Source organism: Carassius gibelio, chromosome B8 (assembly GCF_023724105.1).
Source record: "Carassius gibelio isolate Cgi1373 ecotype wild population from Czech Republic chromosome B8, carGib1.2-hapl.c, whole genome shotgun sequence".
Lineage (NCBI taxonomy): Eukaryota > Metazoa > Chordata > Actinopteri > Cypriniformes > Cyprinidae > Carassius > Carassius gibelio.
In genome coordinates, this window is record NC_068403.1 from 6803362 (window position 1) to 6818331 (window position 14970).

At 38.5% G+C, this 14970-nt stretch overlaps 1 protein-coding gene across 1 annotated transcript in view; it reads right to left on the reverse strand.

Moving 5' to 3' along the window:
* LOC127964140 (bromodomain and PHD finger-containing protein 3-like) overlaps positions 1–14734 on the reverse strand; it is a 19770-nt gene extending 5036 nt beyond the window's left edge. Inside the window, exons 1-13 of the mRNA XM_052564298.1 lie at positions 14201–14734; positions 11315–12849; positions 10516–10672; positions 10274–10405; positions 6181–6309; positions 5390–5702; positions 4943–5218; positions 2470–3045; positions 1737–1815; positions 1562–1656; positions 1380–1468; positions 319–473; positions 3–177 (exon numbers count right to left, since the gene is read on the reverse strand). Of these exons, the coding sequence (XP_052420258.1) occupies positions 3–177; positions 319–473; positions 1380–1468; positions 1562–1656; positions 1737–1815; positions 2470–3045; positions 4943–5218; positions 5390–5702; positions 6181–6309; positions 10274–10405; positions 10516–10672; positions 11315–12813 (3675 nt within the window). The 5' untranslated portion in view covers positions 12814–12849; positions 14201–14734. The remainder of the gene's footprint in view (positions 1–2; positions 178–318; positions 474–1379; positions 1469–1561; positions 1657–1736; positions 1816–2469; positions 3046–4942; positions 5219–5389; positions 5703–6180; positions 6310–10273; positions 10406–10515; positions 10673–11314; positions 12850–14200) is intronic.
* Positions 14735–14970: the final 236 nt, after the last annotated feature.

A 14970-nucleotide genomic window follows, 5' to 3' on the forward strand; every position in this document is an offset into this window, starting at 1 on the left:
TAGTTGGAGCCGACAAAACCATGATCTCCTCGAACTCGGCTCAAGTGGATTATAGCTCGGTCGTAGGCCACCTGCACGGACTTCCGGATACTGGTTTTCTTGCCCTCCATCATACGCAGTTTATCAGCCGTGTCGTCAACGCCAAGAGGGATCACTTTATCTCGTGGCAGCCACTGCCTGCAGAGACATACGCAGGAACAGAAAACTCAGTGACAGTTCCTTCTGAAACCAGTAAAGCCAGCAGATACTATCAATGGATATCTGAAAATGCAAAGTCTGGAGGATAAAGCTGAAGTAAATCCCCAGTGCTGTGCTCACCAGGTTCGTTTGTTGTCAAAGAAGAGAACCAGGAAGAGTTTCTCGCCGGCTTCTTCTTGTCTCTGCTCACCAAGGCGCAGCACGTCAAGCGGAGGCACAGGGATGGGAACTCCATTATGCAGAAGACCCTCCTGAGGCATGTCTGGATCTATGATCTACAACATAAGAGCAATTCAAACCATTCCTTTAATATTTGAACGTCAGTGGTTTGCTTTAACACTGCTCACAACCCAAAAAAAACAGGCTATTTGGTGAGAGAAAAAAAAGGACGAATGGGAAGTTGTGAATGAGGGATTTGTAATGGTGTCCAAAAATAAAATGCGTCATAGAAGAGAGGTAAATTTTAATAACATTTTGAAATAGCATGGACTAATGCAGGGTTTTTCCAAACTGGGATTTGTGAGTCAACAAAGGTGGTAATAAGTAATAAAAATAAAAATTATTATATTCAATAAAATAAAAATGATTCAAAACATAAAAAACAATCAAAATAAAATACTTAAGTGTTTGCTGATGGAACTGCAGTGAGTTGATAGAATGCTAATTAATTAATTCCAAAAAATTATCAAATTTATTTATTTATTTTATGAAAATAAAATGTTAATATCAGTACAAAAAACGAAATATAACAAATAATAAAAAAGGTGAAAAAAAAAAAGTTTACTAGTGAAGCAAGTTGATGAAAATAATAGACCATAAAAATTATATACGTAAAATATTCTATTATATTTAAACAAAAACAAATCAAAATATAATAAATAATAGCAGTCAAAATAAAACACCTATGACATTTTTTTTTAATGACAACTCTGAAATATTAACAAAAAAAACCCATTGATAATCCCTGTATTGTGAATAATAATTCATAATCAGACCCGGAACATGCATTAATGATGTTAAAAGGGTAACTTTTGATGTCAGGCCTGTCCCATTATTGTGAAAGGCTGGCAGAATTCTGAAGCCAAAAAAATCTAAAACATTTTGACTGGTATGCTTAACCTAAAATAATTGAACCAACATGTTGTATTCATGTAATATGAATGTAGAGCGCCCTCTCTCACCAGAGCAGGGTAGGACGGATATCCTCTGCTTTTGGCCCACACCAAATCCAGAGGTTCAGGTTCAGGCACATCACCGTTTGACAGAACATCTGCATAGAACAAGGATTGTAATATCCACTTTGGCACATTTTTTTTTTTTTTTTTACAAATACACTGACATTTCATAGGGATTCATTTCTTACCAGTCCCAGTGTAGTCAGAGTCTCCGTTAACAGTTTCTAAAAAAGGGACTTTGGACAAAGCAGGTTTCCCTCTGCTCTTTTTAAGGGGTGAGACACTGAAAGCAAAAAATGATCAGTTAACTGCACATCAGCTATATGATGCAGAGAGGTTTCAGGTTTTAGTTTTTCCTCTTACAGTTCTCTCAGAGTCGGAGATGAGCTGCATTCTGAGTCAGAGCCGCCATCTTTGTGCTTTCTGAATCCGTTGGTGAGAGCTAAATAAAAAAAAAAAATAGAGAAAGGGGTGTTTGAGAAAGGTTTCATTACTATAAAGTATCCATACCACAATTTCAGTTCGTCATGAAAAAAAGATTGTGCATGCTTTCTAAAATGTAAATAAATAAAATGAAATGTTATCCCTTCAAGGTCTCCTCCCATTTATGGATACTGATACAAAAGTGAGTTTGTTCTGGTATGATATTACAACCATAAGCACATTTACATTTTGTTTAAGGCATATAAAAACCCACAGGGGTGACAACAGTTATTTACAAGTAAATAAGACAGGGTTACAATTAGAAGCTTGATGGTTAAACATTAGAAAATGAAGAAATTATAACAAATATTATATTATTATTGTACATTTTACAGCTGGACAATAAAACATTTATTATTTTTCCTTAATACTTGTAGAATATATTTGTACGATAGCAATATTTCCTATTTTGTTTAATATTTTGAAGCAATAATAAAAATTATTATTTTACATAATGATGTTGTGCAAACCTGGAACTTTCACCAAAACAGTTTCTAACAAATGCATTTTCATTTTCAAATGGAAAATCTGTAATAACATTTTCCACCAAAATCATGGTGCCCTATCACAAAATAATTTCAAATGCATCATGTAAAGCAGTTGTTTTCTTCACCAGGCTCTAGAGTGAGTCGAGGGGGTGTTCTCTCGCGCTCTGGACTGCAGCTGTGGCTTCTTGCTCTCTGTTTGGCCGGGGTTGATATGGGCGGAGGTGTTGAAGGTTTTGGCTGGGCTGAGGTTTCAGTCTTGATGGTGGCGGTGCAGTTGGGTGTGCGTGCAGGGTCTGGGTCAGCGCTGATGGCCTCCTCCCTGCTTCCGTTCTGCATCTGATTGTCTCTCTCACGCTGGAGCTTTGCTCCATTTTTTGCTTTTCTGAAAAGGACGGACGTCCGCCGGCCGACCCCTCCTGTGGCAGGCCGGGTCGGTGACTCTGTGGTGGAGAGGCCATTGATTAGTTTGTTCTCAGGCGGGCGGTCCTCAGGTTTGGTGCAGCTGTTCACAGGGGTGGTGTCCGAATAGGCCTCTTGGCTCTCAATGTTGAGTTTGAGGCGCTTAGGTGTGCATGGGGATGTCCTGGGGTCAGATGTCATGGGGCGGAGGGTTGGCGGTTCTTGGTGGGTGTCTGCTGGTGGAGGGGACAAAGCCAGGCCTGTGGGTTCCAGCATGGGTGGGGGGGTTGATTTACAGTCATCTAGATGAAGAACAACAACCAGATGTAAAAAAAAAAAGTTAATTATAAAGTTAAACATGATGAAAGTAACAACTTGCGAACCTTGAGTAAAGGCCAGTTCGCACAAGGATGGTAACTATAACAATAGTGAAAAAGTAATAGTTAATTCTAAATTTAAAAGAAAAGCACACCACACCACAACTATAACAATAGCCATGTTTCCATCCAAAAATGCTATTTTAATTTAAGCTTAAAACTGGAACATTGCATAAAACATTTTGCGAATCAAGCACCGCTTCCATTTTACGATCCAAAGAGAACAAAATCATCACTTCCTGATAAACTGGCACTAAATATCACTAAGAAAAGTAGGAGAAGACATTGAATATAATAATTTTCATATGATAAATTACTTGTGCCTCAGACCGAGCAGACAAATCAATAAATGCTGTCATTGCTGTCAGAAGTGGACACCTGCTGTTTGGGAATGCAGTTGTATAATTCAGGCATTTCAGAACGATCAAAAAAACATTTCGAATGCTGTGCAATGCGATCAGTCCACTGGTTAGTCAAGTTATCCCATCCCATTGTGCAAAGTCACATGACATTAGATGCATGTGGTGGAATTTATTCAGTAAATGTTTCAATAGTAGTTAATGCAAAAAAAATTTAGGATAAAAAGTTTATCCAAGTCAATTGTGCGTATACATTTTTTTAATGTAAATTAGTCAATTGTGCGTATAAGTTTTTTTAATGCAAATTTTTTGAATTTATGACCATCTTGGCATTACCATTCAGCAGGTTTTTTATGCGATATACCAAAATGCGCATAAAAATAGGTGGATGGAAACATAGCTAATAATACCACAGTGGAACTACATCTTTGGAATCCCTCTCAAAATGATTTATTTTCCTCCAGCTGATAAACAAACACACTGACAACCAATCAGACTTGCATCCTGCTATAAGAGCTTGAGTATTTAAAGTAGTAGATGACAAAACTGCAGTGTGTACTTATAAAAAAACAAAGTTATCATGCACTGGTGTGGATGGGAATATAGTTGTACTACTGTAATGAAGATTTTGATTTGAACAGGCCTTATGTCAAGAACAGTTTAGAGCAAGTAAACAATTCATTAGAACTATTGGTTTGAATCAGAGTACAAGATTAATTATTATTTTTATTAAACATTAACAATTATTATTTTTATTATTATTTTTTTTTAAATCTGAGATTACACCATGTTTAAAGTTATTGTATCTCAAAAGAAAGAGTCGACTCTAAATCATTGAAACGAGTTGTTTTTAAAACGAATCCCAAGCCGTTTCATGTTGACATCAACATGAAACATTAGTATATTATCCGCCCACTTGTTGGACGCGCAAACCCAGAAAACTTGGTCTGAATGAAAATGCAAATTCATTCTTTGCCACTATATGCGCTTTTGGAGTGGTAAAAATATTGGTTTCCCCGGTAACACTGTACACAAAGCAGCACTGCACTCACAAACACTGCTTTATCAGGCATTAGAGCCATGATGAATTGGAAATGAGACCAATCGAACCAATGACCGCAGATTAGCGCTACGCGAAGGAAGAGTTTGGAAAAATGAATCGTTGAGCGAATCATTAGGGAGTCGTTGAGCAAGTAAAGTAAAAATAAATGCATGTTATAAAACAATGAGATTGTTTTTTGACCTTGCATGCATTTCAAACTGTTGTTGGGGACCCCAAAACCAAAATATGAACCTTTCATTAGTCATAATAGGGGCACTTAAAATGAAACGCATACATTGATGAATGTCAATAACATGCATTTACAAAATGTTGAAAAAACGTGGAATTCTGGAACATTAACTTAAAAAAATGGAAATTCTGAACACCTGGTTCTTGATAACCAATCATAGTCAAGTCTCACCTTTATCTGATGATGACAGGTTATGTTCACCATCCATCTCCTTGTCTTCATCCTCCTCCTCGTCTTCCTCTTTGAGGTCTCCATTGAGCATGTGTGAGTTCCGCGACTGCTGCTTATAGCGGATGTTGTTGATTTCTCGGCGGAGCAGGCGTATACGGCGTGTCCGTGCACCACTCGAGCGCATGGACGTCACCACATCTAATTTATCTAGCAGCTCCCTCAACTGGTTTTCCGTCGTCATGTGCAATCGATTATCAGGGTCTAGCAGCGTGTCGACTACACAAACAAAACCAACCATTAATAACAAAGAACAAAAGGTAAACGTAATGCCACTGCATTCTTGGTAAAATAAAGCTTAATTATGTCATGTTACAATAAAAGTCAAGAAATCCCACCTAATTGTAGGCAATTTATTTAGTTTTATATGATTTCTTGTTAACTACTCACCGTCTTCCAAAGTGCAGCGGTAGTAGTCATTTTTATGTGGCGATTCTGCCAGGAGCATGCCCGTGTCCAGGTCGAAGCCTGTGTTTTGGGCTTGTCTCTGAGCGTGCCTCAGGATAGCGCCCCCTAGGTCCCTCAGGCGTATTGCAGCTTGGTAAAACACAGTGTCTTTAGCATTATAAAGCAGGCAGTTATTGATCATGAGGTTGAAATCAGCCTCAAGGTCAGTGACGGAGCGATATTTGTGAGCCTCCAATTTGGATTTTATGGTGGAGAAGTCCATGGGGTGCGTGATAAACTCCAGGTAATCTGGGACCTGAGAACCCAAGAACACAGCTTCTGTGAAACTGAAACTTCAATATGAAGATATTAGAATTGTAATAAAAGATTAGATTTGTGTTTTATAAAGCTTAATGCATCAATTCATTTTTAAAGCCGTTTTATTGGCCAATATACAAAAAAACACCTTTGCCACATATTAATCGATCATGACTTGACAAATTTACATTACTGTTCAAATGTTTGTACAAATGCTGTTCTTTTGGAGTTTCTATTCATCACATAATCCTGAAAATATATTACATTTTCTACATAAATATTAAGCAGCAAATCAGCATATTAGAATGATTTCTTAATGTGACAGAGACTGGAATTACAGCTATTGTAATATTTCACAATATTACAGTTTATACTATATTTTTGACCAAATAAAGGCAGTCTTTGTGAATATATAAGAGACCTTTTTCGCAAGTTTTGAACAGTAGTGTATATGAATGTACATAAAATATTCACACCTCTTTCAAGTTGACAGGCTTTGCAAATATTTTTGCAGTATCTTTCTCCTGAAGCTGTTCTAAAGTGGATCGCAGCAGTACCAGGACCGGAGTTAACTGATGCTCGGTCACAGCTTGCTGAATCTTTACCTACAGAAGCAACACATGGTTATATAGTGAGATGCCTGAAATTCTTATATGGTCAAGGTGACAGAAGTCAGCAGATGTTATTAAAAAATAAATAAAGTAATGGGTCCTATTTCTTCATGAAAATTACAGTCTGTGGCTTTTAGTCCATGTCTGTGAGCTTTAAGGTCATCCATATGTAGTTCTAAATGTTGACAAAACTCAAATTGAGCAAATTTCAATTTATTGCAAATCCTTTTTAAATTCGTAATCTTCCAGAAAACTTTAATAAAAATGCACGCATATACATTTCTGTCCAATGAAAAGTTCCTTTGAATGTGAACATTCCCTTCCCCTAAATTATATTGATATTACAACAGCAAGTAGCAAATTACAGTTTGTCAGTATGTTCAGTTGCACTAATGCTCATACATTACTTCCCTTCCAAACCACCAATTAGTTGCAAAGGAAGTGGCAGAAATGTATTCATGTTAAAAATGTGCCTTCAGAATTTTCATTCATAGTATAAGATATCACATGTGGTTTTGCGAGCTGAAAAAAGCGGACAAGCCAAATCTCAAGAAGACCAAATTCACATGCAATATTTGCCAAATCAAGTCATATCCTAACTCTTATGCTCGCTTTACACTGCAGCATAACGGCAACAGCAGGCTTGTGCTGTACTTTCACAATGACAGAATTTCTGCTGCTCAACAGTTTCGGCTCTATACAGAAAAAATAAAATTGTATTATATACCAAATTGAGTGTTCTCTTTGATAATAGCTAGGGGTGTGACGGTTAGTATATAACCGTGAGACCGACGGTTATAGTTGAACACCGTCATTGGAACTCTATAACCGCCAAAACCGTGTCATTAAAATATTTTTTACAAACATTTTTTATCAAAAATTATTTTCATTTTTTAGATAAGATCATAAGATGCGCAATATATCGGGAGACATGGTTTTTACCACTTAATGAAGTTTTGTAAATCGTCAGACATGATATTTACCACTTCATAAAATTTTGCTTTGTAGAAAACCTTTCTTAAAAACGAATTTCGTTTTGTACAAATTTTATCTTAATTTTAATAAATGTTTCATCAACCAATTGCATGTATTTTAATAAATAAAAAGCAAGTAAAGCAGACAATGATAACCGTGACATGGAAGCACCAGCGCGCCGCGTTCACTTGCACTGCACTGTGAACTAGAGCACATCTCATCGTAAATGAAACTCAGCGTAGGCCTATGCCTCATACTTTAGCATTAAATATCTTTGCTGCATCCTTTCTAGAACAGACAATGCAGGCGCGTAGCCAGTAATGGGCCAGGGCGGCACTGGCCCGCCCACATTACTCACTGGCCCGCCCAGGCAAGTTTGATTAAAATACATTTTTAGTTTATTTTTATTATTCAAATGTATTTAAGAAAATATATTAATATAAACCTGATTTATTGTTGACTGGTGTGTGTGTGTGTTTAATTTGTTTTCCGAATAAAATGGAATTGTTGAAGCAAGTTGTAGAAAGCGTCCCTCCTGAACCTAGGCCTAATTGGTTGCTATGGTTGCTAGGGCGACAGGAAGACTCTCTGAGCGGCGGGCTCTGGCGGCCTTTAGCCAATGTATTAACATCGCCATAATAATGGCTAAACAAGTTTCTTTAATGTTTTATTTAAATTAAAAAAAAAAAGAGTTGAGGAAGAAGACACGCCACTGCCTTCATCTGTCGAGTCCACCCAGCCCAGCTCTTCAGACTCATTAACCCACAAGAAGGCTAGTCAGGCGCCGGTGGCGGCCGCCGCGTGCTCCCTGGCGGCAGTGCCAGTGCTCTCTCCCGGTCAGCCTGACGCGGGTTTACCCGCCGATCTAACTGCAATAGATGAACCACCTTCACAACCCAATCTGAAAGTATTTCTACATTGTTTAAATGAGTTGCTATTTTTTTGGCACAAAAGTTTAATTTCCACCATTGCATTGTATATGGTTGATTTAACAGAAATTAGGGAGCGTGTTGTTATTTATTTCAAACCATGCTCTGCTGAGTTTTCATTATTTTAATTTCTTTTACTTTTAGCCTATATTTTCGGGTGAACTGTCTGCACTGCTGAGTAACTTGAATGAAATAGACAGGTTATTGTCTATGCTGGTGGTTTGTCCAGCCTTTATTGAGCTCTGTTGGTTGAACATGATGATTAGACAGTGTTTTGTTATTGCCTTGCCGAATATTGCAAAATAAAGGTGTAACTGTTTTTCTATTCTTTTTTCCACTCTCTAAGGTTATTTAAGTCATATTTTTTCTAGGAAAAACTATAGGCCCACCCACTTTTTTAATGGCCCGCCCAAAATACAATTTCTGCCTACGCCACTGAGACAATGGCTTTTTTTTTTGCGGCTCGCATCAGCAAAGCATTGCATCGCCATAGACCGCAAAACAAGCAGCGGATGGCGGGCGGGTGCGGCTTTGAAATTTGCTCTATGATTTCCATGAAGCAAAAAACAGGACGGAATCTCGAAATCCAGTCATGAAAATGAAACTTGCATTTTAATATGGACAGTCATGGAATTTGCCAAAGTTAGCATAAAATAATCAAATCAAATCTCCATATGGACCAGTATCTGTAAATGTTAAGCCGCAAAAGTTGTTTAAAATATAAATCCGTGTTCTGCGCGTCTCTGTGTGAATTAATGAATGGCAGAGACGTTGCAGGTTTGTTTACTACATAGACTGAAGCGCATGACGCTTGCATTAATTTCAGCATCTGAGCTTCAGAGTTCTCTCTCCTTCAAGCGATCTTTTCAGCTCATCTCAATGGACACACAGCGCACCTGTATTTGACACTCTGTAAACTCTTTGTGAAGGCGCATGACTCACCGTCACTTTACTGATAGCGCTGTTTCTCACACATGCAAAGAGAGAGAGAGCGAGAGTCTTATCACGCTTAAACAACACGCTATATGTAAACTATTCTTTGTTGTCTTCTCCTGTCAAAATAATGGATTAAATTTAGAAATATTCATATTCATTTTCGAACAAGCAGAAGACATACCAGTTTCTCCGGTAATGGGCGGAGCTAATGGGCAAATGGCAATGGCTTTTTTTTTGCGGCTCGCATCAGCAAAGCATTGCATCGCCATAGACCCCAAAACAATCAGCGGATGGCGGGCGGGTGCGGCTTTGAAATTTGCTCAAAAAACGTTGGCGCGAATGATGAGTTTTGTGACAGATCTCCTTAATAAACGGAGGTCTGAAATCTCTGCCCCTTTACCGATCAGAGCGCGCGCTGACACGGAGTTAACCCGCTATCTCCAAGAACAACCAATTGACTTGGACAACCCCCCCCCCCCCGACGGTTATGTTATGAACCGTCACATTTGACTCACGTCATAACCGTCATCACCAATTCTGAAACCGGCACACCCCTAATAATAGCTATAAATTATAAAATGATTATTGGGAGCAAGCAATTGAAAAGCAGTTTCCAAAACCAATAGAGAGTTAGCACAAACTTGATCCTCACAAATTCTAATATTCATGAGGAGGGGCATTATATTTACACATAAATGGTAATTTACCTTAAACAAATTTTCATATGGATATTCATATGGATTAAGGAAGAGTTATTAAAAACAACATGTCTGTGCTGCTTTCACCAAGCCAGACATGGCATCTTTTTTTCATTCAATTGTTTACTTCAGTGTTTTATATCGCTTCATAAAAGCCTATATGGCATTGATCTTGTTCAATTAATAGCTTAATGGTGCATTTTCAATTCAGCTTGCCACATGGGACAAAAATAGGCTCGGCACATGTTTTATTCTGGAGGCTGTAAATATGAATCCAGAAATAACTACATCCTGCTTATAATGTCAAACAGACCTTAAAAACATGACTCTGGTTCGACTATATTTCTGGTTTCAGATAACTTCATTGTCTTTATTATGCAAGAATACACAGTTATTATATGTAACATTTCAGCATGTTACCTGATCTCTCTTCAGTTTCTCTCTCTTGCGAATAAGCTCGATCAGGAGTCGCGCTCGCTCCAGATCGTGACGAAGCTTCTGCCAGTATTTCAGCTCTTCTCTCACAGCATTCAGCTTTTCATCTGGCTCCACCTACACAGTTTATAACAGTCAATAACATGCATGCACAATGCATGATATTGTAGTTGTGCATCAGGGGTGTGGCTTATGTATACAAAATTTAATTACGCATAAACACTGACCTGTTCAACACTTCTCTGACCCTGCAGATGTGAATGTAAACGACGAATGAGAGGCACTCCGTTGCGTGACTGACGCTTAAGCAACCAATAGTTGTGAAGTCTCTGCATGAACTGATTCTTCTTCTGTATGATCACATCTTTAGAAATTTTGTTCAATCTGTAAAAAGACCAGCAGAATAATTAAGCTCTTTTATTTGTTATAAAATATTGTTTAATACTTTATAATAATTATTAAAAAAAATGTATTTGAAAATATGTACACATTTTAATATATATATATATATATATATATATATATATATATATATATATATTAATAATATATGCATTTGTAAGCTATAATAGTATATATATAAATATATATATAAATACAGACACAAGACAATTACATGTATATTATATATATATATTTTATATATATATATATATATATATATATATATATATATATATATATATATATATATAAAATATATATATATATATAATATACATGTAATTGTCTTGTGTCTGTATTTATATATATATATATATATATATACTATTATAGCTTACAAATGCATATATTATTAAATATATATATATATATTTAATAATATATGCATTTGTAAGCTATAATAGTATATATATATATATACCCTATTATTATAGCTTACAAATGAGGAATACAATAAAAATAATTGTTAATTACATTGAAATGAAATATAATTGTAACAAAATATATAAAATTACATTTGTAATATATAATTTATCTTTTTAAAGAAACAAGTGAAATATATATGATATACTTTATGATTACCTGTGAGTAGGTATTTCTGGGACAGTGATCAAAGGCGTTGTGACTTTTTTTGACACCTCTTCTTTCATTCCTTTCTTCTGCTGCTGCTTAGAATCCAGTTTATTGCTTCGTTTCTGCTTCTTGAGCTGTGGCGTTTGTGTGTAGGCACTGCGACCCCTGTTAGCCCGACACCCCAAAACTCTCCCCCCGGTCTCTTCATCATCCGACCCGTCCTTCGCAGGCGGAGAGTGCGCCTCACAAAACGCAGTCTTTTTCACTGAAAACGTAGTCCCATTCACAGTAGTCTCTCTGACCGGCTCTATTTTCATAAAGAGTCCAGCTCTCTGCGCACAGGTTACATGGAAAGCCGTGTAACAGTTGGCCTTGTGGCACTGAATGGATGCTCCACAACCTTTCTGCTTGCACAGGTAACATGTTAGCTTCCACCTAGCAGGTGGAATGTTGTCTACGCCCTCGATGGGCTCAAGGAAGACTGTGTTGGCGAAACACACCTCCGGGATCCAAATAGCACAGACCACATGTGCCCATCGCCCGTCGCTGGTTTGTTTAAATGCTCCGCCCCGATTTGGGCAAAGCACGCAGTCCACGGGGTGAGAGGGCGACTGCAAGCAACAGCGGCAGAGCCACTGGCCCTCAGGGATGTAGGGAACGCCGTAACACTCCTGGTGCACCGCCAGGTTGCAGATGTCACAAAACAGGATGACGTTACTGTTGAGACATTCATCGTCGAGGCAGACGCAGCAGAAGGCGTCTTCGTCGATGATACTCTGTGAGGGCGCTTGGCTTCGCAACTCTAAGAACGACTCCTTTTCTAGGCGATCTATCAGGATTTCGAAAGTGTCGGGTGACACTTGCGGATGGCTTTCTGACACTCGTTTTTCGTTTACCAGCTCCAACCAGGCCACGTCCTCCTCGTCCATGTCATACTCCGCGTCCGTTTCCATCTCTTCACCGGACTTCTCAATGTAACGGTAATATGCCGAAGGGCGAGGAGGCACCTCGACTGGTTCATAAGACTCTTGTTCTCTGAAAGTGGGTTTGGGTAAGGTGCCTTGGTGGCTGTTCACGCTCGAATTCATCTGAGACTGTCCACAGTTGGAGCTGTGGTTCTGTGATGAAGACGATGACAACTGCTTCACGTCTTTCTTTTTCCCCTTATGGGCTCCCGATCGTCGCGGGGAGCTGACAGCGGTGGTCACCGATGACTGCTCGCTGTTCTCTTTGTTGCTGTTGCACTCAGCAATGTCCTGAGCTGTCATTTCATCTTCAGTGATCACCATCAAGGGGTCGAAGATGCTGATCCGATGCAGTCTTCCATCCAGATCCACCTCCACAATCTTCTGAGCCTGGGCGTACGTTAGGGTTTCTCTGGTGGGTGAAACCTTCAGCTGGTAGGGAGAGAGCGAGCGTGGCTGTGACGCCCCTCTACCAGCTGTACCTGTGTCCGCGGCATCACTTTGGGCCCCGGGCAGGCCTCCCCTCCGTCGTGGTTTTCTCATGGGGACTCACACCACGCTGCCCCTTTGTACCTTGACCTGAGTGGCAAAAAGAGAAAAAGAACAAGCATAAGATTCCGAATTGATTTAGAAAACACAAAGATACCAATGTGCAACTGTCCTTTCATTTTCTTGCCAAATAGTCAACACTAAGAAGTTTTCATATCACCCATGGTCGACTGTGTCATGTATCTGTAAATACTGTGCACACTCTCATTTCCTGGAAGTGGTCACAACCCGCATCATGACATGCTGGTAATCTTTTTACTTTTTTTAATTTTACATTTTTATTTTATATGTATGGCTTTATACAACATTGTAGTGTTTTGTATAAATGCAAAAAATAAGCATATATATATATATAAAACAAATTAAAAGGCTATTAGGTATCGTATTATTATTAAATGCAATTTCGATTAATTAGCAGATTCACCCCTTTCGTAATTTTATTACACGACCTTTATAACTTTGCTTATTCTATTGTTTGCACACCTAAAAAAATTTGAAATTATGACGTCTATTTTAATTATGCTAATATGCATTGTTGCATTATGTTAGATATTATAGAATTATACAAAAATTTTAATTTACATAATAGAATAATACATTTACAAATTTAAATCAACATTTCAAAATCTTTGCGCCTGTTAAACTAAGCAATACTGCAGTGTTTTGTATAAATGTAAAAAAGTAGCTTAAAGGCTACTTGTCCATGTAATATAATAATATTATAATTATTAAGTATAATAATAAGTATAAAATCGAATATGAAATTATTGTATCGGCATGTAAATGTAGACATTGCTAGTTAAGTTAATTACGAACATTCGATTATACAAACTCATTTGAAGGATTAAGTTGTGGCCGGTAGCCAATTTACAGTGTTTTTATTTTCGCTGTTCAATGGGCGGGACTTTTGATCTCAAGGCCTCTAGCAGTTCGACCTCTTACTGTCAACGCTAAAACCACTTTTAAATCGTAATACAGAGTCACACCGAAGTAATACATTCGTATCAACTACCTTAAACATTTCAGGAGGCACATTGAAAAACTTAAAGTGGAGTTTTAGGGGAATTTGTCACTGAAGTGAGACAACCACCAGAGGCTGAGAAGTTTATCAACCCTCATTCTTGGACAACCAATCACAACCGTCCACCCTCTCCGTCCAGCCAATCAGCGGCGATAAAAAGTATCACACAAGGATAATAGTTAGGTTGCGCGTCCTCGATTCTAGAACGAAACGTCAGCCATATTTACAGTCCAACAGAACTTGAGATTCACCTAAGTTTCCCGAAAACCCCCTTACACTAACATAAACAATGACAACACCGTTACCGCTTCTGATCATAAAACTGTTGTTCTCAGATGGCGTTCATAAGAATATGCTTACCGGTAAACTCTGAAGAGATCGAAACGCCAAGGCTGCTAAAGCTGGCGGGCTAGTTAGCCGCTCTAGCCCGGGTAACCAGCACAGAAACCCCGCGTGCGGTATCCAAACAACCAGCTGAGCAAAGCGACCGTTGACATTGATCTCACAACTTAAACTGGCGTCAAAACATATAATACACATTCAAAACCCGACAATTTACCGTATTTTCCAACCACGACTTCCGTGGAGAGGCAGAAGCTTTTTTGCGAAGGCAGTTTAAGCTGGTGGTTTGGCCGAAAAGCCGGCAAAAATTCGCCGATAAAATGTCTCCCGTCTCTCAGTCTTCCATAGTTTCCTCCAGCAAATGTCTTCTGCGCATTCATGAATATGGATTCATGTCCAGCATTTTAACTTATCGTCGACGTTAAGTTAGATTTAGACGGGAGAAGCAAAGCTAGCTGGCTATTTTCAGCTTCGACTACTACAACCGTCGCTGCCTGGATAGATAGTTAGCAGTTCGCCAGAAACAGAGGCAGAGCGGAGCTCTCAGTCGAGATGGTAAAAACACGCCCCTTCAGAAAAGCAGGCCATCTACTCTCTCAGCTGCACGAGTAATTTAATAAAGCGTTACGCTAATGTTTATTTAACTCCTTTTAAGTTTATGCCACTTTAATGCGTTTAGGGACCAGTGCGCTTCCCACACAGTTCATGCTGTGGTCAGAGTTCATCACGACCTGTGTCAGCTGTAATGCATACAGCTCGACTGGAGAGGTGCAGACATTAGGCCAGTG